Source organism: Melanostigma gelatinosum (genome assembly GCF_949748355.1).
Source record: "Melanostigma gelatinosum genome assembly, chromosome: 9".
Lineage (NCBI taxonomy): Eukaryota > Metazoa > Chordata > Actinopteri > Perciformes > Zoarcidae > Melanostigma > Melanostigma gelatinosum.
In genome coordinates this window covers 8,330,055-8,355,625 of record NC_136642.1, presented here as the reverse complement: position 1 = coordinate 8,355,625, position 25,571 = coordinate 8,330,055, and the positions used below count along the sequence as shown (strand labels likewise).

At 45.1% G+C, this 25,571-nt stretch overlaps 1 protein-coding gene across 1 annotated transcript in view; it reads right to left on the bottom strand.

Annotated features, from left to right (window-relative positions):
• cadm4 (cell adhesion molecule 4) overlaps positions 1 to 23,529 on the bottom strand; it is a 145,238-nt gene extending 121,709 nt beyond the window's left edge. Inside the window, exon 1 of the mRNA XM_079275582.1 lies at positions 23,175 to 23,529. Coding sequence (XP_079131708.1) covers positions 23,175 to 23,247 — 73 coding nt within the window. The 5' untranslated portion in view covers positions 23,248 to 23,529. The remainder of the gene's footprint in view (positions 1 to 23,174) is intronic.
• Positions 23,530 to 25,571: the final 2,042 nt, after the last annotated feature.

Sequence of the window (25,571 nt, the reverse complement as noted above, 5' to 3'; positions counted from 1 at the left end):
AGCGGTGACTTAAGTGGCCTTCATGTTTACTTCCACGATAAGATAGCGTGCTGCTTGTGATGTCTTTGTTATTGTCTCTCACACTGGCTTCCGATACATTTAAAACATAATGTGAACCGCCAAACAAAAAGAAGAAAACATTTGGTACATGTTGTTCCTATATCTCTCTTCCTTGTCAACTCTCTAATAAAGGCTTAAAATAACCAAACAAAAACAAAAGTGCCTCTGGGTTACTATGCCTACCCTTCAGCTCAGCAGGGAAACCCTGTCTAGGGAAACACAAAGAAGGAATGTTGCACCAAAAAGGCTAACTTTTGAAGATATCACTTGAACTTTAGAATTCATTTTTGCACAGAAATAGGACTGTCAGTTTTGTCCACCTTCTTTTAAAAGGGAGGGAACCTTGGAGAACTCTTCCGATGCACATTTGGCCATTGGAGAATTGCAATGACATCATGCACCTGTCCTTTAGTGTTGAGCACATCATAGTTTTCGACATCAACATAAAATACAAAATCAGGCCTGAAATTATTATTTGCTTAACTGATTAGCCGACAGATGTCAACATTTAAACTATCGAATCCAAATGCCGAATAATTCTTGAACGTGAGAATTTGCTGCTTTTCTCCGTTTTATATAATTGGAAACGTTTTTGGGAGGTTTTGAACAAAAGCCAACAAGAACTCCTTGTGACGGGATATTTTTACACTCTGACATTTTATTGTCAAAACAAAATGTCATCACCACATACAAGCTGAGGGAGTCCTGTAACCTTTTGTTTCCTTTCTTAGTTTTGTGCAGGTGGGAAAATAAAAATGCTTGGACACTGCATGTCAGCCTTCTGCTCAGTTTGTACTGAAGGCATAGAGTCCACTGACTTCTCAAACAATGATGTGGAACAGCCGAAAAAAAACTAGCTTACAATGGTGAGCACTCTGCTCACAGAGGATCCAACGCTCTCAAACAGTCCAGTTCAGATACAGTTCAGGTTCAATTAAGAACTCTAACAACGTTAATGTGTGTGCATGGCTTGACTGTATGCGATAACCCTCTCATCTCTCGCCTAATGCATGCTGGGAAAGGCTCCAGCCCTCCTGTGACCCTGATAAGTGGAAATAGAAACTGGATGGATGGATAATTAGCAGAACTGACAGCACTGGCAATCATGACACTGTGATCACATTTATCATCTCCATTACTGTAATCATAATTCCAACCGTCATAATCATAATCCGCATTACAGCGGGATCTTCATCACCATCATCACCGAGCCAGGGGGACGGTACTGCGATGATGACGGTGGAGGTAATAATGTGATTCCTCACATTATTACCTCCACCGTCATCATCGCAACGCTATAACCCACGTCATCGACGTGGCCGCCCGCAGCTTCATCATCCTCTTCCTCGCTGGTTACACGGACCGTGTCAGGACTCATTTCTTAACGGCGGCACCATATAATGAGAGCCATAACCATTATTGTCCAAAGGTCTCCTGTTCCAATCCTTTACTTCACCAAATGGCTTTCCCTTGCCCCGGCTCTCTCGTCATCTCTATTTCCCATTCCCCTGCTCTAATTACACACAGTTTGTTTGGCCTCCTGGCTGCCCTCTAATGCAGAGGAGAGGCGTCATTAAAATGATTTACAGATGTAATCCCCCCCTCCCTCCACACTCTCTCTCTCCCCCTCCCTCCCTCTGAATTCCCACCCCCTGGCACCCCCAAATATAACTCACCCTAATATCACCGGCGGGATTAAAATCCGTTTCGATGAATCCCTTTTGCTCGCTGCGTCTCTCTTTTCATGCTTTCTCTTTCACTGCCCTTTCCACCTCGGCGGCTTTCTCCACCTCGCCCCCCCATAACTCCCAACTTTCTTGGTTAAAACCCGTTTTTATGAGCTGGCATTCTGCCTCCTTCATATTTCCTTTTCTTTCCTCCTTACCCTTGCTCCAGCTCCCTTTCCGACACAAACATATTTCCTCTCAATAATTATTTCACGGTCAGAAACTGCAATCATCTCGGGTGCCTGACTCAAATGTTATCTCCTTCCATACTCGGCTTCATGCATGAAGAGAAGTGGGGCAGAACGTTTATCTTGACTTCTTTATTTCACCGTTTCATCTTTTTCTTTGCCTTATTTGACCTCCTGGTACAAGCCCAAGATCACAGTCCTATAGCAGCCCACCCTTTGAATCTTGGTATACAATGTATACAACAAATAGCAGGATTAAAATCTGATTTAATTAATCTCCTATTCCCATTGCCTCCTACTCAGCGATGTTCCCTTTCTTGCACACTTTCCACTTCACTAACTTGCTCATTTTATCCCTCAACCCCCATCTTCTCAGGGTAAAATGGATTTGTGTGTGTGTGTGTGTGTGTGTGTGTGTGTGTGTGTGTGTGTGTGTGTGTGTGTGTGTAGGTGTGTGTGTGTGTGTGTATATATGTGTGCGTGTGTGTGTGTGTGTTGGCAGGTAACTCATTTTTCATTCAGCTCCCTGGCTCCATGTTATCTCTCTTACCTGATTTTCCCACACCTCCACTCTCTGCTTTTAATTAACACTCTTTATTTCACAGCTCTCTCTGCTAATCTCTCCATCGGAGGCCTATAGCACGAGAGGCTGAGCTTCCACTCCCACCGCAGGCTCTTTGTACTCTTTCAAAACAGAAACGGCAACAAACACAAGTCTGCATGCACAAGCAGATAAATCCCACACACACTGACGCACCCACACACACACACATCACTTGAATCACATTAATACACTTCAATGAAAAAGCAAAAGTAAAGATGCACAGGCGAAAGTATCCGTCATCTGATTTATAACGAGAAACGTACTCTCTTTCTTCCCTTGTGCTGTGCGTTTCAGTTGGTGAATAATGCTGCTGTATTAACAGTTCGGGGTGATAACTGATGCGTTTCATCTGTGCAGCCTGAGGTCCATACTGATTAGTTGCTACTTTACAGAGAAAGGAAGTTATAATAGTGGTTTTGTGTGTTTGTACCAGTAGGGTAGAGTGGTCGTCCCTAAACCAGAAGGTTGGCGGTTCGATCACTGCTTACTGGCTAAGTGTCCTTAAGCTAGACACTGAACCCAAAAGTTGCTCAGGGGCCTGTAAAGTCCAACAACGTTCCAACATTGGATAACAGGGCCAACTCACTAACTTTCTGACAGGGAGGAACCAACAGTCTCTCAGTGATTGGTCAGCTGTGCGGATATATTGCAGTGTTAAAGTCTGCAGAGTTTGAACTTCTCTCTCTCGCTCTTTTTTTCCCTTTTGTACATTATCATTGTGATTTTTTGTGACGCGAGTTTAATAACTGTCCTCCAGGAGCGAATGTTTGACGATGTGAGCCATCATCCCCATATTTTATCGATATCGCGTCTCCACCAGTTCTATACCAGCTTTTCATTATGCCTTTGAGTGTGGCGGTTCAACTACAGAACTTCACCAAACTCTTCACCAGAACTTGAGGTCACATGATTCCCATAAACGAAAATATGTGTGCGCACAGAGAGAAGTGCATGTGCTACTTCCCATGCATGCATTCAACAGAAAGCCCTCCAGGCTGAAGCAAACCATTATTTTCATCTGTTGATTTCATTTTTGATAAATTATTCATTGAGTCAATAAACATGAAAAATCATAATTTCTCAGCATCAAAGGTGCCATCTCGAATAACTTGTCTAAAACTCAAAGATATTCAATTTAGAGTGAAATGAAGCCAAGAAAAACAGTTTGACATCGCAGCTCAAAAAAATTTATCAAGACAACAATCTTGCACAAGAATGTCTTGTACTGTAAAGCCACGTGAATAATATTAAGGCTCGACAGGCAGGTCAGTGTGCTCGCCATGGTTAGTACGACTCAGCCTCCGATTACAGCTGCATAATGTCTCATGGGTCTATGAAGGAGCTTTGTCAGGTCTGAGAAAATAACCCCTCATGATGTCATAGTGATGTCACCAGGGTTATCTCAGCTAACAGACAGCCTGTGTTCCAACCCGGGACCAAAGGTCAGGATATATCGGCCTCTGCCGCTTCAACTTTAAATCTCTCTCTTGCGAGTCCTCCAAGTGTGACACGGAATCACAGGCCTTTAAATATTTAACTTCCAAAAATAATTGTCGATTAATTTCCTGCCCAATGACTACTTGATTAATAAAGTAATTGTTTCAGCACTAACCTCCACACGTGCATTACGCCCGTGCTTACAAAGACCTTCACAAGTGCGCTGACCTGACTGCGAAATAGCCAATGTAGCCGAGAGAAAGATAATATCAAAGAGGAAATTTGGGCTTTGGGCTACATTTTATTTGGAGCCTTAATCTTTCCAGCACATCATGCTGTCGGCCTCAACATATTCTCAACACAGCTCCACATAACATTCAGAGATGAGTGCATTAACTCTGCTCAGTTTTATTCTTGTGCAAAGATATGTTTACATACATCGTGTTCAAATCGTGCTGTACTAACATGCATTGGATTATAGAGTGCTACGAGGTGCACAATGCGCCTAATTGGCTGTTAAGGCTCACAACATATCAGTGAGTAATGGATGTGTGTAATTACAGACAGGACGAGTGTGAAGCTGTCAGAGGACAGTGCCAATGCCAGATTGAGGACAAAACAAGTCTGGTGTATGTCCAAATAAGGTCAAACAGGGATGAGCTGACACTCATTGTTGGATAATTGTGTAAGGCAGTACATGTGTGTGTGTGTGTCGTTACGCAAAGTTGACTGACTTGAGATGGATCTGACAGATGACTGCCTGCACAGGAGTTAATAAATCTGGCAGAGAGTTTGCACATGTACATTTCTGCTTTTGTTTTATTCACAGACTTTTCATTTTGAATCGTCCGTCTACACCCGTAAACACCTGCAGGGCAAATTCAAAGCCGACAGTACTTGGCGCTGCTTCGGCTCAACTGACTATGTGCAAAAATGAGCAGCATGATCTCACACTTAGGGAACTCAGCTCGATGTACTCTCAGGGGTGCTTCACAAATTCTGTTATTAAGGCTGTGGTTTGACGATTCTTCGTGACAGGTGTTAAATAGCAGATGTTTCTGTTGTTGGTGCTTTATGGGGGCGAACGTTGTGAAGTGCAATAACAACCTATTGTAAGGCACTACTCGTGTTGTCTTTAATTAAAATGAAGCTGAAACATCTTTGTCTCATAGGATACTTCCATTGCCCCAACCAATTTATCTCACATCACTTGACTATTTGCTTTCACAATATTCATTATTTTGCGATTATTGCTGCAGTGGTTTGTACGGGATGTGCACTTCCTTCTGTCGTCTGCGTAGTGCAGTGCAGTGCAGTGTAGATTTCGTATTTGTTCCAGTTACTGGACTGTTTTCCAATGAAATGCCACTGAGCTTTTCTGTGCCAGAATGCAATAAAAGTGTCTGCCGGTCATATAGTCATTAATGTCTAGTTTTTAAGGCTGGCTGAGGGAGGCCAGAGATGATGTCACCACATTTGGCTTCTTTTCAGAGAATTTTCATTTACGGGTCGTGCATTTTTGTCCCATGACCAGTTATTACAGCAAACTAATTATTGCATCAGCACAATTATTACAGGAGAGCCCGTCTCTAACCTGCATCTCCACTGCACGTTAGGGTTAGTCACATGTTGGTCTGCTGCTACAAAGGGACTGAAGGCTACTTACTAGAGAGAATGCTTTCCTCAAACATGTCTTTGGCATTTTTGTGCAATTTCTTGATAATTATCAGGCAAATAATTCACTGCTATCAATATAGCTCTGCCAATATAATGCTATTATCAGTCTAACTCTAGAATAAATGTGTTATAGTGATGCACGTACACACACACACATTTCTGAGAATATTCACTGTTCATAAGTGTCACCAGAGCAAATGTTTCCGAGTGTGTTGTAGGAAATTTGAGTGTAGAAGTGTGTTTTAAGAAATTATAACAGAAGTGTTTAATGATTCATAATTAAGAATTCATAATTAGTCATAATTAGAAGTGTTTTGGAAATACATAATTAGAATAATCATAATTGTAGAAGTGTTTTAGGATTAGTAGCTAGAAGTGTGTCTTAGTCAAATTTGTAGCACCTTCATATCTACGTGAAACTTGTGACGCTTTTGCCAAAAGTTGCAAATCCTTATCTGTATATAGAATGTTTATCATAGAAGGGTTAAGCCGTAACAGACAGTCATTGAATGTATTTAGAGTGAGCCGTAGAGACAGAGAGATTTTCTAGATAGACGATTTCTAGGTACGAAGCCTGATGCCAGGAGGAGACAACCACATTGGCCAATGGGAATAAGGATGGACGAAGGGGGGGGGGGGGGGGGGGGGGGGGTTTCAAACTGTATGAGGAAGGGCTTCGGAAAGTGGTTCCGTCTTCTCGCTCTGCCCTCAGCCAGGACACGATGTCTACGTGCTGAGGCGCAAGTGAATAGCTTTTTTTGCGCAGATTTTCTTTTGTTTTATATTCTGTCAGTAGTGTACTTCATTGTGTAATTGTATTAGCTTCAGTAGGATTAAATTATTTTCAATTGTAAACCAGTTTTGGTAGATTTATTAAGACGCGGCGCTGTTGTAGACTTCAGTACCGCGTGCGCTCAGGCCTACTCTCACTGTGGGGTAGAGAAAAGCCTCAACAGTGTACATAGGTCTAGGCGTTGGCATGTGGCATCAACAAATCAAAAAATATATTGTTTTATGAGTAGAGGAGAAAATAAGAGCAGACGGAGAAAAATGGAAAGAAAAAGTGGAAGTGATAACCCGGGCTGAACTAACACCATGCAGATGAGGTTCTGTGACTGCGTTGATCCACCCATCTCTGCCGTACACCCTTGAGATGTCTTTATTGCAGTGAATTACATTACACTGCTGCGCTATGTTTACACAGGGGAGACACATCACATAATTGAACGCGCGTCGCACTCTGATCCAGATAATTGTTAAATGTAAATATAGCAATGCCAAAGCGGCTCTGAAACCAGTGGTGGCTGGTCAATAGAGGGCCATGGGGCATGGCCCCACCATGAGCCACACAAAAATAAATAAAAAATTAAAAAATTATAATAATCATAAATTATACAAATTGTCAATATTTGTGTTTTTTAACTATGGAATGTACCCAGTAATGTGTGTAAAATATGATATCTGCGCAAAATATATGCTTTTCCTGCTCGTCCTCTCAGCCTGTGTGCTCTCTGCTCGTCCTCTCTGTCTGTGTGCACGGCACTCTGAGAACGCGCAGCTTGGGGGGCCTGATCGTTTTGGCCCAAAAGAGACGGGTCTATGAAGCAGTTCAGCCAATTGCTGATTCGAGATATAAATGAGTGACATACAAATTAGCCAATCAGCGCCCTCAAATAGATTCAGCTGTGGGGCCAGAACGATCAGGCCCCCCTCGCTGCGCGTTCTCGTCAGGAGAAGTCTCTACAGGCGCCCGCGCCAGCGCGAGCACTCCTCCTCCAAAACCCGTTTGAGAGGAGAACTTTGGCGGAGATTCTGCAGCCAAAGAGCTGATATCAGATCAGCCTGACCTCACAATCAGACAGCAGACTCGCGGGATAGGGAAGCAGTAGATGCGAAGCTTCTGTACTAGCTGTACACCAGACAGGTTTGGCTAGCTGGATGACGTAATGCTAATAATTTATTTAGCTTTTTAAAACAACGGGGACGGATCCAGCACGGACAGTTACGGGAGTGAGGGATGAGGAGGTAAGGAAACATGAGAACACCAGGGTAGGGAGTGAGGGATGAGGAGGTAAGGAAACGAGAACACCAGGACACACATGGAGAACTCTGTCAAGCTACATATTATGCAAAGTGAACATCTTTTCTTCTACATAGTCTCAGTCTCATCTGCTTAACTTGGTCATGGAGGCATCAACATGTAATAGAGATGTTAAATTAACGGTGAAAACTCATAATAGATTAATTTAACATCAGTATTCATAATTACACTTCATGTTTACTTCTCCTGATCTTTACCTCCTATAACAAGGTCCATAGGGGCATCTCAATAAATGAACATGTTATATTATATTATATAAGTGTTATTTACTGATTGTTTTCGTGTTGGAATACATGTTAAATATTTAACTGCCAAGTAATAATGCGTGTTTGATACTTACATTTTTTTTTGCATTAAATCATACTGGGATGTTTGCTGAAATTGATAGGATGGCCCGACCTAGAACATGTTCCACCAGCCGCCACTGTCTGAAACCCATGTTGCATTCATAACAGTGAATAGCTCTATATGTGAGTGCAGCAGTTAAGCACAGCTGATATCCTAGAGTTCTCCTCAACTCTAATAGCGTGAAAAAAAACAATGTTCCATCACAGGTGCTTTGATACGATGTTGAGGGGTAAGCGGCTGTGCGGAGAAAATCAGCGCTACTTTTGAGTGAAGACGTCAGGTGTGTAATGTCATCATATGCTCTCTCGCTCGCTCTCTCTCTCGCTCCTGCCTTTTAACACCCTGTCCTGAAAGACGGTCCACTCTTTCCAATCAGGCCTTTATTGTCCTGTAATGAATACATTTCCCATAAAAGAAAGCCGCCGGGGGAGAAGGAGGAAAAAGGAGGGAGGAAGAGTGATAAAGAGAGACCCAGAACAGAGAGAGGTAAATGAGGATAAAAGTGGAATGGAACCAAACACACAAGCAAAAGTGAGTTGGGGTGGGGGGGGGGGGGGGGGATTTAAGGGTGAGCAGGCTGGAGGGTTTTGGCAAAGTTCTTTGCTTTTTCCGTCACCTTCATAATTCACTCTCATTGTTTTTAGTTTTGTATAAAAGGAGTCTTGTCAGACTCTGTTTTGCACTTGCTGTTGCAAATCAGCATTCAGTTTGCTGGTTGCTGTGTGTGCACTTGTTTTCTGTTTTCCAGTTAAATAACCCTCATTAAAGGGCAGCAGCAACTAATAACTATGTCCGACTGCACCAAGTGTGTCCCTGTGCTCCGTCCCCTTCTCTCCTCGTTTAATTTCCCCTCAAGTCAGTTTATTGATTTCAGTCCCTCCATTCCACAACTCTTTTTATTAATAACACAAAAGCAACAACAAGAGTGTCACAACCCCAAGTTTTGCAAAAGCAATTAATAAGATTAGTCTAGAGCAGGCGTATATGCATTTCGCTGCCCTTTACAGAACTGGCATCTCCCCGACAGTGCGGCACCGCCCCTTTCCTCTCGGCTTTCCCTCCATACATCTCTGCCAACTCAGTCTTTTGAAAGAAGGTGCAAAGTGAGAGACAGAGAGGAGCAGAGGTTTGGGCCAAGCACAAAAGAATGGGATTTGATACAGCGACCGAGCAAAAGAGACTACAAAAGGGAAGAAAGCGAGGCCAAGAGTAAGTAGACACAGAGAGTAGAAAGTGGGGAGGAACCGCCAAAAAGGCAAGCCTTGGTGGTAAATTCAGAAGCGGACAAGGAAGAGAAGGAGGCAGGGGAAAAGGCAGAGAGAAACACGGATGTGCTGAGGGAAACCGAAATGAATAGAAGATGGAGGGAGAGATAGGATCGAAAGGTAGCTGTGCTGAGAGAGAACTATTAGATTCTCAGTAGGAAGTCGCTCCCTCTCGCTACCTCTCCTGCAGTTGGCAAGTCGAGCTTCGTGAGATGCTGTTAATGCAACTTATAAACTGTCACAGTGTGACGAGTGTGCCAAGTACAAGCGAGTGCATGTACAGTATATATGTGCTGACTTAAATCTCTACTCGTGTGGGAACACGGAGCATGAAAGAAACTTTTCCGAACTGTATGTGTGGGTGGGTGGGTGGCAGAACATCACCAACTACAAGAATGTGGAAGATGCACCAACAGCAACAGATTGTCTGGATCATTCAGGGACATTTTAAATACTTTACTTGAATACTTTTCAGGGAAAAGGGGGATTTACTGCAGGATGGAGGTTATGTTCATTCTTTGACACTTGGGTAAGAAACCATCACCAGTGCCACACAGACAGCCTACCGGTTACAGCTGAGATGGAGCCCAATTGTTAGCCGTCTAGCCCTTTTGTTTCTTTCATATTTTCGGGAAGCCTGCCAGGAGTAACCCACTAACTGTCAGTTTGTGAACATGCCCTAGGCTGCCAAATATCAGAATCACGAACACATTTGACTCGCACTTCCAGTTGATATTTCCAGCCTATTGCAGCTTGGATGTTATTTTTGTAGCTTTGCCCATAATATACATTGGTTATGATAATATTGTACTCATCGAAGTAAGGAGCAAGAAACACAAATGGTGAGATGGTCAGACAGTCGGTTGTAAACCAACCGACTGTTTCACCAGATCATCCAAATCACAATGTAACAGTAAAGTAAGGAATCACTCCGTGGGTATGATGACCTTCGCATATCTGCAGAACCATTCATCTCATCTAGTTCACACTTGGTGGATGTATTGACCCTTTACTAAGTCCCGCCCTCAAATGCAGACTGGTCAATAATAGCATCGTTTCGGCCAGCTTTGAATAGGGTCCCACAACCAACGTAACATGTGACACCTTTGATTTTTAATAAACAGCGCCCTGTGCAGCAGCGGCGGCGACGGCGGCGGCGGCGGCAGGGCTCAGGGTTCTGCCGACTGAGTTTAGCAACTGTTGTCCGCAGTGAGCAGACTGCGCCTCATTGACTGCAGTTTTACTTTTGTTGCTGGATATACTGACGAACTCTTCTTCATCGCCCTGGAGTCAACAAGCAATAAGCGGTTCGTGACAACTCTGCAAGCAGCACTTCCTTGGAGCAAAGCCATTCAGCCCGCTTCACTTGAGAGTTGGTTTTCAATCTGTATGAGCAACTGAGTGCCCTTTCTTTTTTTCCACATTAGACTTTACAGCGAGGGCGCCGTGTTCCTCGGTCTCCGTAATTAACTTGTACAATATTATTATAACCAATAGAAATGATGGTCAAGACCACTTAAGTAAGATCCAAGTTGTAATAAACTAGAATCCTTCAACTTAACAGAAGAAAGAACGCTTCATCCACGTTGAGGTAAAAAGCACAGCCCATCTCGGAGACCCGTCTTTGAAAAACATCAGCAGGGTCATGAATTCATGTAGACTTTGCTTCACCGTGAGGCGGTTAGCGGTCACGTGTGCATATAATGTCGAGCATATATTCAATCCACTGCCTTACTGATGGCAGTAACATGAGGCGAGTTGTTTGTTATATCAGCCTAACACATAAACCCACACACGCAAGGGACAACAGATGCATACTGGGCAAATGATGCACTGTTTTGTGTGATTGTGCTGTTGGTCCTCTCGTGTGGGTGGGTGACCAAATCTTGTAGCTGTTCAACAGTGCCAGGTACGGTTAAGTGTGAGTGTGTTTACAGAATATAATGCTGAGGGCTGAAATGAAGGTGGACTGTTATCATCTCCCATTGCCGTCCTCCCTCCATCCATTCCACCTCTCTGTCCTCTCAGTGGTAGGTCCATGTAAGTTGCAGCCACATCATTTTCACGAGGGTCGGATGGCAGCGTTTTCCTCCCCCTACACCTCCCTCCCTCTCTCTATATCCATCAATCAACCACCCCTGGCCATTCTCTGCACTTCACAACCGGGTGAGCAAAGCGGCTACCTACCTGGCTCCGTGATTGACTGCAGTGCTGCCGAGCGCGCCTCACTGTATCTGTGCCGTGTTTATTGCTTCTTTCACCTTCGCCGTAATTGAGTCCCTTCCCCATGCGAAATATGTGCACCGTCAGACGGGCGGATGTGTGTGTGGAAGGAATCTGTCATGGGTGTGTGTGGAAGCCGGGAGTTGACTGACAGACTTCATAACTCAATTCACAAACTCTGAGGGAATCTGATGGCTGCTTTCTTGCGTGCGTGTGTGTGTGTGTGTGTGTGTGTGTATGTGTGTGTGTGTGTGTGTACGCAAATCTGTGTGTGGCTATCTGACAGACAGTGTCACCTGAATATAAGCGGCAGTACATTGGGGCTCCTATATACAGTATACCGCCTAGCTGGAATTTTACAGATGAGAACGTGGTATATATATCTTAAAGGAATGTGCATTTAGGTGTTTTATATTTTAAAATATATATTTCTAAGAGCACCTGCTCGCTTACGCACAATTTAGGCTGAGGCTGAGCCAGTCAGGAGTGTGTTTGGCATGATAAAAATGCCAGGACAATGATGCATGTGTATGTGCCTGCATGTGTGGGCAGAATACTACTCAGTCTCTTTCAAACACACACCTACACAACAGCACACACGACTGTACGTGCCAACATGCCAAGAACAGGCCAAGATGAAACGGTAAATCGTGATATAGGTATGATGGATAAGTGAGATAAAGTGCCACAGAGGTGAAGGGCAAGAGATGGGAAAAGTGGAGGAGGAAGGAGGACAGTGATGAAGTGTGTGTTTGTGTGTGAGTGATGGCCTGATCACAAGAGATTGGTAGAGGGAATTAAATATAAAGGAGCTAAACCAGGGGTCTCAAACTCCCGGCCCGCCACGTCATTTTATGTGGCCCGCGAATCCGCCAGCAAAAAAAAAAAAAAAAAGGAAAAAAAAAAGATTTTTTTTTTTTTTTTTAAGTTAGACTTGACAATAAAAATATCCCCATAGTCGAAATTATGAGATAGAAAGTTGAAGTTATGAGATAGAAAGTCATAATGATGAGATACTTAAACATAGAAGCAGCTCTTTGGCTGGTTACTGTACATTTGAAATAGAAATGTATTGTGAGTACATTGATTTAAAACACATGAAATACTTCATGTGGGATTGTGCAAAACGCACCCTTGAAAGGATTTTAAGCTTTGAACAAAGTTATTGTAATAACTTGTTTGATATGTCTTTGATATTTTCTTTAATAGTTTGATCTTTGATAGAGTAATGTGGGTTTCTTAACCCTAAATTAAAAGGATTTAAGTTATAATAACAGAAATGTGCTTAAATATGCATTTACATTTATATAACTGCATGTACAATATTTTTACACTTGAATAAACAATAATCAAATGCAGAGACAGTTATTTACCAATATGTTAGGAGTAGTTACATTTACACAGTCTTACATTTACAACTGGCCCTTTGAGGGCGACCGTGATGCTGATGTGGCCCGGAGTGAAAATGAGTTTGAGACCCCTGAGCTAAACTCTGCTTTGCTGCAAATAATAGAGAAAACATAGTGATGCACAGGCTTCGGGGGGAATATAAGGAGTGAGAGGGGATGAGGGGAGGGGGAGATAGACAGATGGGGTTGGTTAAAAACAGTGATGGAAGCAAGAGAAGCTGGGTGGGAGATGAATGGAGATGGTTGGGGGAGACACGGTCTCTGAAGTGCACATACAGTGAAAATAAGCCTCCACCTCCAGAACATTGCGGTGCAGCATACAAGTAAAATGCACAGATCAGCAAACCCAGAGCAAGGGAAAGAGGGAAAGAAGGTAAATCTGGAGGTATGGGAAAAAGAAGAAAAGAAAGGGGGGGGTGTCAATTGTCTATAAAAAGAAAACAGAAAATTAAAAGTAAAGTAAGGCAGTGAAAGTGAAACTTATTCTGAGGAACAAGAACATCGGCAGGAGAAGTTGCTGGGAAGGAACAGAACTATTATTGTAAATGAATCAATACGCCGTGTGTAAATAGCATGAGAGCGCGAGGAAAATAAAGAGTCAGACAGAAGGGGAAAAAAAAACATTTTGTATGTGCAAATGGAGGGGAAAGCAGAAGCACATGGCGTTCAATCTGACCACCTGGGCCCCGTCAATCCTCCCTCCCTCCCTCCCTCTCTCCGTTTCCCTTCCTCTCACCGTCTACCGCTCCACACCTGGCCCTGGCATCCCAACCGCCTACGGCTACAGCATAAGAGGGAGTGGAAGAGGAGGCGGGAGCGGGGCGCCAGCAGCAGGGAGGCAGGAGAGACTGTTAGCCAAAAGATCCATCAGCGAGCAATCCTGGCAGCGAATATCACCCCCCCCCCCCCCCCCCACACACACACACACACACACTCACACATTCACCAAAATCTGTGTTTCAAAATAGCATTGAGTCTCCCTCTCCTTGCAAACTCTCAGTACCAGTTGGAGCGGACTCATGCGTACTCATGCACCTGGAGCACATAAGCGCAGGGTGTGCACGGCCATTGGCATTTAAGTACCAACTCGGTTGGAAGTAGAAAAGACAGGCACACAGAGCGGGGGATAGAAGTGGGAGGGGGGGGGGGGATAAAAAAGCTTTTTGGGTGATCATGAGAACAAACAAAAAGACACTAAGTCACCGCTGAGTCGCTTGAACATGCTTCACGCTGCGGGAGGATTGGGAGTGAGGGAACAGAGAGGAGGGAGGGGTTGAGGGGAACAAAGGACAGACAGAGGGAAGAAAAAAAAAAAGGTATAAAAAATAAAAAGGCAGGGAGAGGAGAACCAGCCCAGTGAGGAAGAATACATTTCTATGTGCATTTGTGAATATGTTTGTGAAACAGATCACCAGGTATGTCCCTCTGTTTGTCCAGGGTTAGCTCATAAAAAGGATGCCAAAGAGGGTACATGGCATTTAAAAAAGGCACAGAGTGTTAAGACACAGCAGCAGTAAAGAAGTTTGGAAACACCAAAAGGTCTCTGCAGTCTCCCGAGTGCAGTGTAATGTTTCTATTTATGCATATGCAAGTGTGTGTGTGTGTGTGTGTGCCAAACTGCTAACCTGCTTGTCTGCTTTGCCGCAGATTTGCGCACACCTCTGTAACTCGGCCAGAGATTTATATACAAGTCATGATTTGGGATCAACCTGCTTTTTAATAACCTATGATTTATGTTTGTTTAAAATTTTTTCCCATAAGCTCGTAAATCTATTTCCCCACAGCACAATTGAAATTCATCGCCATGGTAAATAAGCATAAGTTATAATAATTGCTTATCGTTTGTGCTGTCACAAAGCATTTTCTCTCCCAATGCGGTCCTGCTTTTGAGTGAATTGCTTTTGAAGCATCACTTATTTATGTGATGATAAATATATAATAATGTTGATGGTATTACAATTACTCCATACTACTTATCTAAGGTTTATGATTGTGAACCTAAAAGCCATTGAGGAAATTAAGGACACATTTTGCTGATATGCAACTTCACCGACTTACTGCACGGATGACGGATTAATCTGTTATTTAATCACTTGGACCATAACTTACTGATTGAAATACGAGACAATTTTCAACACATAAGTCTTTCTATACTTACTCCATCTTATAAAAATATTTTATCTGAGTTGATGAAACTTTCAATTATCCAAGAAAGTTGTCCAAAATGTCTAATTATGCTTTGCTCCACATTTGGCAGCCTTATCTAACCAACAGTGACACATTAACAGATATGGGCAACGTCTCCTCTGTTATCTCAGTTACCGAATCCTGACGTTGATAAATGAATTTCTGCAGACTCACACTTCCTCTTACAATCTTCCCTCCGATTGTTGAGCCTTCGTCTTTGTTGGCAGCCTCAATTTCCTGGCTTACAAAGCATACATCAAGCTGTGCTTCATAGTAGCTTGACGTAACCACAGATCCATGCAATGTAGTTCACACTAATGTTAGGATTCATGGAGTGATGCCTTGCACTCATGAACTCTGTCGTTTTACGCTTTTGACACTGAATGAAAGTCGATACATTTTAGACTCTTGCAGGAAAAACACATTAAAAAAAGGGAAATGTGTCATTTTGGATCAGAAATAGAGGAAACTGGAAGCTCGGTGATTAATACAGCGGTCACAGTTGCTCGGATAAATGTTCGGACAGGTGGCCGCCATCTTGGCTCTTGGGAAGAGAAAGAAATCATCAGGATTGAAAGAACATTCCCCCACAGCTTTCTTTGATTAATTCCTCTTGCAATAAAGTCTGTTACGGCTCATGCAGTCGAGAGGCGATGGTGTCGTGCTGCGGCTCTCCAAACTTGCTGTCCGTGGCTACAGAGTCCATATAAGTGAAAAATGACTTTGGTAGCGACCACAGAACCCCACTGGCCTCTGCAAGCTGCTTCACAGCTCAGTTCAGCAGTATGGCCCCAGCGGGTGGCGGTTGCTACGAACCACCGTTTCTCCGCAACTGTGCCCAAACGCCCAAGGCCTGTGTCAAGCTCTTTCAGTATCACGGACTCTACGGCTGTTCCGCTGCAATGGCCAGGAAGGAGGGGCACGCCACTACTGGAGTCCATGATAACATTATTCAGCCGACAGATGGACACGGAGATAGGAATGCGTCTGTGGACACGGGTCAAAGCACCGCGCCGATCTGCTGGTGCACTTTATGGGAGGGTAGAGGGGTTTTTACCTGTTAACAGCCATGAGGTGAATCAGCACGTGGTGCGCTTAAACGCACAGGAGAAAATGAATCCTGGAAGAGAATCGGCCGGAGCTTTCGTCAAGGTTGTTGGTGCTTGGCCACTTTTTTAAGTAACAACCTCTGCAGAAACAACCGTAGCACTAATCTAATTTGGCCCCGGCTTCGGTGCAGAAGGCTGCATAGCCTCACTTTTGTTTTGCCCAGCTGAAAGAAAGAGCATGAATTTGATGACCTTATGAATCTCAAAAGAGCCCGGCAAAATGATTGCGGTAAAGCTCGCCCCAGCACATTAATGCATGACCGCAGGCTCTTTCCCCTCACTTCTTTTTTTTCCCCTTTCTCCTTTCTTTGTCTATCTCTCTCCTACAAGCGCTTTGGGATTCTTTGAGAGCGGCCAATTTCTCGAGGACTGTTTTCATGTGCTGCTAATTAATTGCCTATAATTAGCGGTTGTTTAAGGTTCGCTAATGAAGTGGCTCAAAACGTACCGCTCCTGATGCTGTCTCAGGCCTGAGAAAGAGATGAAGAATAGTCAAATCGAGTCAAGCGGCAGAGAGCGTAGGGTTGTGTCTGGGAAGTATTGTGAAAGCTGCAGTCGATTTTTACTTTGTCTTTCTCCAGTGGCTGTGTCAACAATCACTTGGCATGCGTCCAGAATGGAGTCGGCCAATCGGAGTTTGATCTATTGGCAGCTGCTGTTATCGCTGGCTTTTCTGTGAGTGATAGCATTTGGTTTTTAAAGTGCATACAGTGAGGCAGAATGTGTGCTTTTCTATGACATGTGGGAAGATAATCTGTGAGATGGTCATTAGCTTACTAAATACATTTTTCTTTTTAAGACCACGTCCCTTTTTTCTCCCAACTTATAATGTTATTTAAAAAATGCTTTAAAAAACACTCATTAGTATGATCTAATGAGTTCTGACAATACTTGAATCATAATGGAGGAAAGAAACTGTCCGAACGAAGGTTTCTGTAAATGGCGTTGCCACTGAATCTATGTCGGTCGTGATCATAGATCAAATGAAGTCGCCACTCGTGGGAGAAACATTTTGAGAGTTCTCGGAGATAGAAACCTCATCTGAGACCTCTTCAGCATTTTTGCAATCCGCCTTCTGAAAATCTCCATCTGATTTCCCAGTAGATAGTGCGCACTGTTTTTGACTGGCAATTTTCAGCATCCGACAATCGTATCAAAGCGAACCTATTAATGCCGATGATACGAAGGATTCTAAATGGCAGACAGATGAATAGCCCCGTGCGTGTGTGGGTGTTTAATTCTCAGAGCCGAAGCACTGTGCAGCTTCTCTGAAAGTGGGAGGACTGGCCATGAGCTGCTGGGGAACAATTTCAATACTCGTTTGGTTGTGTGCTTGTGTGTGCGCGTGGGTGTGTGTGCCGTGACCTCATCGATCATGACACCTTGTCTCTCTGGTGTGGTCACCTACACAGTGCTTGCCCTCTCTCTTTATCTTTGTATTTCACTGTCTATCTCTCTGTGTCCTCCTCCTGTACTTTTCTGCTTTGGTCCCACATTCTTAATATCACCCTTCCCTCCTTCATTTTCTTTGTCCTTCTAAATCCATCATTTGGCACAGCAGGAGTCGCACACTGGCGCTCCCTTGTCTTTCTTTTTCTAACACCCTCCCATTTCAGAGCTGGAATCCTGCAATCATTCACTTGTTTGTTGGACTCCCTTCTGCATGACTCTCTGCTGTGCTCCTCCCTGCTTCACTGGTCTGTGACGCATGCCCGTGGTGCTCCCTTCCTTCTCCTCGCGCCCGTCCTACGCTCTTTTATACACTGTGCAGCCATCCATCTCTCCCCCACTCTGTTTCACTCTACCTCTCTGACCCCATCAGTCCCTCGGTGTCACGGCTAAGCCTGGTCACTCTTCATCAGCTATAGCCTCCACCGGACACAGCGACCTCCCAAGGGTAAAGGGAAACGGGGTCTTGTTGGCAACCTCCGTGCCCGGCCTTGACAGTTTCACCTGAGTTTAAGTCCTTAACTGATCCTCCTTACCCCTGGACGAGCACCTCATTGCCAGCCTTCCCCCTGCTCTTGTCTCAACATCAAGTCTTCCAGATGGGATGTGTATAAGCTGCCACACCAGCAGTCTCCAGCTTTTCAATTTTAGGCACTTGCCCATTTCAGCTCAATCAGCCTCTCTCGTCCAATCCGCCGCAGAGCCTGAGTGAGGATGATCACCTTGGTTACCGGCACGACTGGGGGCTGTTGTCTGGCCAAGTTAGCTCGTGGCCCTGCGGGAGCTTCAGAGACAGGTGTCACTGCAACAGGGGAGGGTGTTAAACAAGCCTAGGGCCAAGCAGGAGGTATAAACGTTTACTCTTAGTCATGGAGACTGTGTCACCAATAGCGAGGAATGCTGGCCCCATGGTGTTAAGTGTTTTCATGGTTTTTCAGACTCAGGATCGCCTCTTTCTCCCTCCATCTCTGTCCCCCGACAGCATTCAACTATGACCAACTTAAAACACCTTGTACACCCAGTAGAAAGAATACATAGCAACCTAGCCTTTTGTATTTGGTGCCAAGAAGCAGTGCGGAGGGAGTCGCTGTTTACTGATTTCACACTCCCGTGGCAAAGACAAATATACAGCGAGAGGGGTCAGCGGTTGGAGAAAAGCTGCTGCCTCAGGGTACATCAGGTCACAGCATGGAAAGCTGCACCCGAGGAGGGGGGGGGGGGGCGTTTCGCTTTTACACCGAGCCAATCAGATCAGATGGGAGTTTAAAAAAGCGCCGGATTGATTGGCAGGCTTCTGATGCCAGCAAATGGAGGAGACGTCCTTGGAATCCGACACAGCGTTTGAAAACTTCAGCGACAAAGTTGGTGAAACGCCAGTTGCTCTCAGAGAGCGACACGTAAGGACGACATAGATCACCATTATGATAATCACAAGCGGCACTGTCTGGGGAAAAGTAATGGGAAGTAGATGAGGTGGCAGCTATAAAGAGTGTTTCTACATTAGCACTGGGCTGATTAGATTGACAGAAAGTTTCACTAATGGATAATTAAACAAATGGTCAAATGAGATATCAGGCTTCAATTACCAATTGGTGTGTTTGTGTGCCCCTTTCAATCATGCATTCTGTTTGTATGAATCCCTCGGTGAGGACAAAACACGGACAGAAACCAGTAAACAGGATGCGTCCTTTCAGTGGAAACAAAATGAAGTGTCGCATCTTCTTTCCCTTTATTTCTATCGCAGTGGATGTAAAAATAAAACTGCTCTTTAGACCTAGTCTATAATGCTGGAGGGAGTTATTGAGATGCAATCATTGCGTGAAACAACAGCAGTTCAAAACAAGGAGTTATAGATCGCATTGAGGACTAGGACGCGGATTAGGAGATAATTACTGTAAAATACATCACCTGCACTAAACGGTGAGCCGAGGAACTTCTTCTGCTTCTGAGTAATGGACCCATAAAAGCCCAGGGGAGAATAAAAACAGCCCACACTAAGCTCCGTAACTCTGTCATGACTTTCCCAAAGAGCAACACAGTCCAAATTGTTTATGGAGCTTATGTGTGAGCAGTTGCTCGGCTGAGATAGTGGGCCACCCTGTTAGGACCCTTTAAGACTGCGTCGGTTGATCAAACAGGGCCGTGCACGACAGCGGTAGCAGCGTATTAAAAAAAAGGCGAATTTCAGCTTCTCTTGTGTAGACAGGCATGCCAGCACCGTCTGCCAAGTTCAGCTTGTCCAATTATTTAGACCTACAAAAGACAGGGTATCAGGAATGGAAGACTGAAATCTGATTGTGCGCTGAGCTCAAATTTACACCGTGAACCGGCAGATGGCAGGGCAGAGAGCAAGGAAGGGCGGTCTCGCTCTTTTTAATTAAACTGTCGACAAGTTTATTTTATTTTGGGCGGTGAATTATCCTCCGAGGTTCGGATCAAAGGATAAACCTTGGCTCACTGTGACGACTTTCTCAGTGCATTAGAGAACAAAGAAAGGCGCTGAAACAGCGAGCACTGTGCAATGTGGAAGAAAGCAAATGGGCAACCTTACCTCTGACACGACGCCAACTGCGCCTGACAAGCATCGGAAACTGCAACCGCTCGGGCAAACTCTGGCAATCCTATTCTAAAGTTCAAAGGAAACTCGAATGCACTAAGCTGTCTGTGTAGGCAAGGTCTATATGTGTATGTGCATATGTGTGTTTCTACACCTATGTATGTGCTTCAGCGCGTCCCTATTTTTTGTTTCTGTGTGTACAGCATTTCCCTTGATGTTAGTGTTTACACGCCAGGCCTCTCTTCTGTGACTCACAGCGACATTGATTTATGGAAGGCCTCTGTGCGTGTGTGTGTGTGTGTGTGTGTTCCTACACACATATACCAGCTATAATTGGTATTCAAATCTCCTCCCACAAGTACATCCAACTGCTGCCGTTTGTCAACCGCCAGAGAGCCCCAGCCAAGGTCCAAACAGCCTGATGAGGAACACGCTCAAAACGGATGGCTCCCATTGCCCACATTGGAATAAACAAATGGAGGTGATTTAATGCACACGACGATAAGGCAGGTGGTAATGGAGGAATGGCAGAGGAATAGGGAGGAGGAAGAATAGACGTGATGGAGGAATGCGGGGTAGCGATTAAGGGTATAGGCAAGCAGCAGGGGTGGAGTTAACAGCATTTGTTACTGTACGTGGGGTTTCGGCTTGGCCCACAGCTGCTGTGGATCAGCCACCCCCACAAAGCCATGCACCAAGCGCACAAACACACAGCACTGACTCGGTGTGCGAGTGATTGTGTGTGCGTGTGTGTCCCGCAGGCCTGCCCGTCAGACATTCTGAAGTCTTTCTGCCTTTCTTCTCCCCGCTCTTCCTTTTCTGCCTGTCTCGCTCCATCCATCTTCCCATCCCTCTGTCTCTCCTTCGTTCTTTAAAAGGAGGGCCAAGTCTCCCAGCCTCGCAATCTTCACAGCACCCTCTCAATCTATCTGTCCGCTCATCCGTCTATCTGCCCAATCAATCTGTCCATCTCTATCCTGGCATAATAACAACCCCCATCGCCTCCCACCTTTTCTCTCCTCCCCTTTTGTCAGTTTCCTTTGTGGAAGAGAAATGATCAAGAAGCACCGATTTGTTATCGGAAATACAGTTTTTTTTTTTTTACACGTGCATGTGCATCTGTGCGGGGTGTCCAGAAACAGACCGTCTCTACACTTCCTTCTCTCCCTCCTTCCTCCATCCACCCGCCTGCCTGTAACACCCCCCTCCACCCCCACTGCCCAGTCTCTCCCCGGCCCCTGTCAGTGGCTAGATTAATGACAGTGATCAGTGAGCTGCCCCCAGCAGAGGTTGCCTGCAGCTCAGGCAAAACCCAGCACTGTAAGCAACACACACACACACACACACCACAAAGCACATTTACATGCAGGACACATGAATGTTCATAAATGGATGACCAGACACACACGCACAGCTCTCACACAGTACTCCAGTTAGAGTGACACAAGAACGCCTACGCGATTATGCATGAAATCAACCCTCCACTGCTGGAGCAGACATACAAATGGATCCACACAAACGTTCAAAGAGGGGTTGGGAAGCTATACGCAGGCCATGGTGAGGTTGGTATGGTTGCAGACAGAGAAATGGCTATGGAGCTATGGAGCTATGGAGCACTGCCTGTGTAAAAAGAGACATCATCACAACGGCACAGCACAGGTCTGACTGACAAGCCGACCTAGCACTTAACCCTTTCACTGCCCCGGGACAACGTAAACAAAAGCCCCATAGAGCACAACGACCACAGGACACACATCAATGAGACAACACAGTGTGCTCTTCCTCGTTGCCATTCCTACTCCGTCAGGGTTACTGGCGCTTTTGGTGGACCGTAATAAGGTCTGTTGTTATTTTTACAATACCCAAGCAGATGGCACAAAATACCAGGAGGCTAAAGTTGCTCAGAGTCATGATTGAGCCAAATGCAAATCCCTATTTTTGCAGCAGATGCACTTGTTAGAGGGTAGTGCCTATGAAATCTATTGTGCCCATGAGGGAGCAATGCAGGACTATCCCAGACTGAGAGGTTCCAGTGGGGAGAATAAACACAACGAAAGGCAGCGCAGGTGCCATTACAAGGCTTTGCAATTGATTGTTCGGTGTTATTGTATCTGATAAGGTGAGGTCTCAAAAGGTCCTTTCAGTCCCTCACACTACTGCAGAATATAAACCGCTGGCTCTGGTGTGTGCCACACGTCAGGTCCACTGCGGGCATTTGTTATGAGCTCTCATCATGTTCCTGTTAGGAACATGAATGGCTGTATGCACGTATGTCTCCAGGGGATCCGGTCCCAGCTCCCACACAATAACTCCCAAACACGGTCTGACCAGGTGAAAACAAAAATAATCATAAATGCCTTGAGGCACGGGGGTCAACAGCGCATGGGATGATTTCACAAAATATTGTGGGCAAAAAATAAGTGTCCGCTTTCCTGCACCCTTTCACTTTTGTTTTCATTCTGAGGTCTTTTGGGGGCTTTTCAGCCTAAGTGGTCCATAAGTGGTCATCACAATGACTCATACTCAAACAGAAATACGCACGTACGACTTGCGCAATGGGCTTTGATTCGAATCACACTGTGGTGATTACCAACAGTAGTCCGCAGGACGATTGTAAACTGGAATAACTGCACGTGTTTTTGTTTGTCCTGCGGGGAGCGCCTCCTTCCCTTCTCCCCGCCTGACAAGTCAGAATAAACCTGGTGCATTTTCAAGCGTCTTTTCAGAGGACTTCGGCAAACTTGCGCGGAAAAGCCACAACACATCGAGGCGGCTCACCACTCTTCTCATTCGTATCACACTCATTCACTCCCTCTCTCGTTCCGAGTCTTACCGGTGCGCACCAGGCAGGCGACGGTGATGATGGTGAGAGGGACGCAGTAGTTCCACACGGTCGCGAAAGCCATCGTTGTCGCTGATATTCCCCTCTGATCTCTTCCTCGGTATTCCTCTTCCTTGGAGAAATCAGAGTGACATGAACCCGCAGGTTCACTCTCCGACAGCGCCTTCAGCGTCTCTCTGTGTGTGAGCGAGTGTGTGAGTGCGCGCGCGCGCGCGTGCAGACTGCGTGAGCGAGTGTGTGCGTGTTTTGTCAAGCGCTCAGTGCGTGTAGTGACAGGTCTTTACATAGTACTGCTCCTTCTCTCTCACACACACACACACACAAACACACTTTCTCTCCCTCGGAATGCCTGGATGTGACGGCTCGGCCGGTTTTTCTTGGGTACTTTACATTGTAAATATATTTAAAAGCTGCCAATAGGGCGGGCCTGTGCGCGTGTTTCCGACCAATTGCAGAGAGCCGGAGCAGGTGGAGGGGTGTGCGGAGGAGAAAGAGGGGCTGGTCTTTCAGATGAAATCGGCTCTGATGGGCCTGCAAGGGGGGGGGGGGGGGAGGAAGACGGGATGCGTAGTACAATTAATTGAAATCAATTCGCCCTAAATGTGATTGATAACCAACATTAATTTCCCGAGGCAAATAACCAATTTATTTCATATTCAGTTCCACGGGACCGAAAATGATCAGTGTGGCACAATGATAAAGATGACAACAATAAACCAGATGTTTACTGTTTGAACAGACACTGATGTTGCAGGCATCAGTCCAGTCTGAAGTCAACTGCAATGGCATTAGGCAGATTAATCAGCACATATGTCATGTATTCGGTATTTTTCAAACTGGACCCTATTTGTCTATGTTTGTGTACGAAACACTTTTTGCAAATGGACAAGTGTTGAGGGATAACCGTTTCCCTGTCGATACGTGCTTCCATTACTTACGCCTGAACAAACCCGTATCCCTAACCACCGAGGGGGGCGCTGGCATTTGGTAAACACTATTCTATGGGGGAACAGTCTTCAATAGAACACTGCAAGCCGCAAAGCATGTCGTCCACAGACGGGCTCAGATTGTTATTATCTGACAACACAATGGAAAGGATCCTACAGAGAAATGAAATGTTTTTCCTCACCTGTCCCTTGTTGTGTTTGTTATTGTGTCAAGCAGCAGTCTTGTTGTGAAATCTGATTATCTGGGTCGATGGTCCCACTCTTTACAGCATTGTTCCACCGTGGGCCTCATTGGGTCACAGCACCCACGGGAACATCACCAAGTCTCCCGAGCTTCCCGGCCCTGTAGCAGCTGGTTCACCCTCCTCTGCCTGTTGCAAACCCTCTTCCTTTAGCTCTTCATCCGTACACTCTGGCGCACACAACATCTAACCCAACAAGAGGGGATCTACCCAGTTGTTGTCAAACATCTAGTAGGGGTGGCACCATGGTGGCGCACGCGTTTCAGCCGTTGTCTTCCCGCGAAACGTCACCTCGCGGGATTTTAAGAAGGAGCGGTTTTATTAAGGGACTTAAATTGACGGTGAGTGTTGCCTCAATTTAATTACGGTGCAGCCTGAGGGCAGCTTCCGTCTGCAGCACTCTACCTCAATACAGGACCAACTGCAGGAACTGTTGTCCCTACTAGTAATCAATATGGGGACATAAGGTGAGAATCATTCATTCTTATTTATATTTATTGTAAACATGTAGTCTTTTAATACAATCCACCATTTTTGCTAACATAACGAGAATAAAGTTATTGATTGATTGAAATACCGACGTTATCCTTTAAGGCATAAATGGGGGCAAACTGACTTGTTTCCTGTAAGAATAACTGTATTTATTTATGCTTATTTACCCGTGAGGCGGAGGAAAGGTTATATATTGACTCAGTGACGAATTAGAATATGTGCAGCCGTCTTCATGTGTTTTGAGATTGGGGGGCATTCTGTTGCAGAACCTGCTTTGGCTCCAAAGTACGCATATGACTCATCAAGGAGAGCAAGGGAGGGACCTGAGAGCATTCGGTTAAATCACCGTTTCGCAATGACGGTAATGGCCCGGAACAAAAACTTGAGCCCCTGACGAACCAGAGTTTCTCCTCATCTGTAGTCAGGGCCTATTAGGTCCCTCTAAAGAGGCTCTTTAGCTTTGCCCTCATGCTGAGGCCACAGTTTGCACATGATTGTGTTTTCCAGTCAAAGCGCACTGCTCCATTATGAAAATTGTTTCTCTTTCCACATCTCTTTTTTCCCCTTCCCTGCTAATCTAGTGTTGTGACATGGGTTTGAAGCAGGCAAACTACGGCCCGCGGGCCGGATACGGCCTGTCGGGCCTTTTAATCCGGCCTGTCAGATATTGGTACAAAATTGCCCAAAGTATAATAAAGACTAGGGCT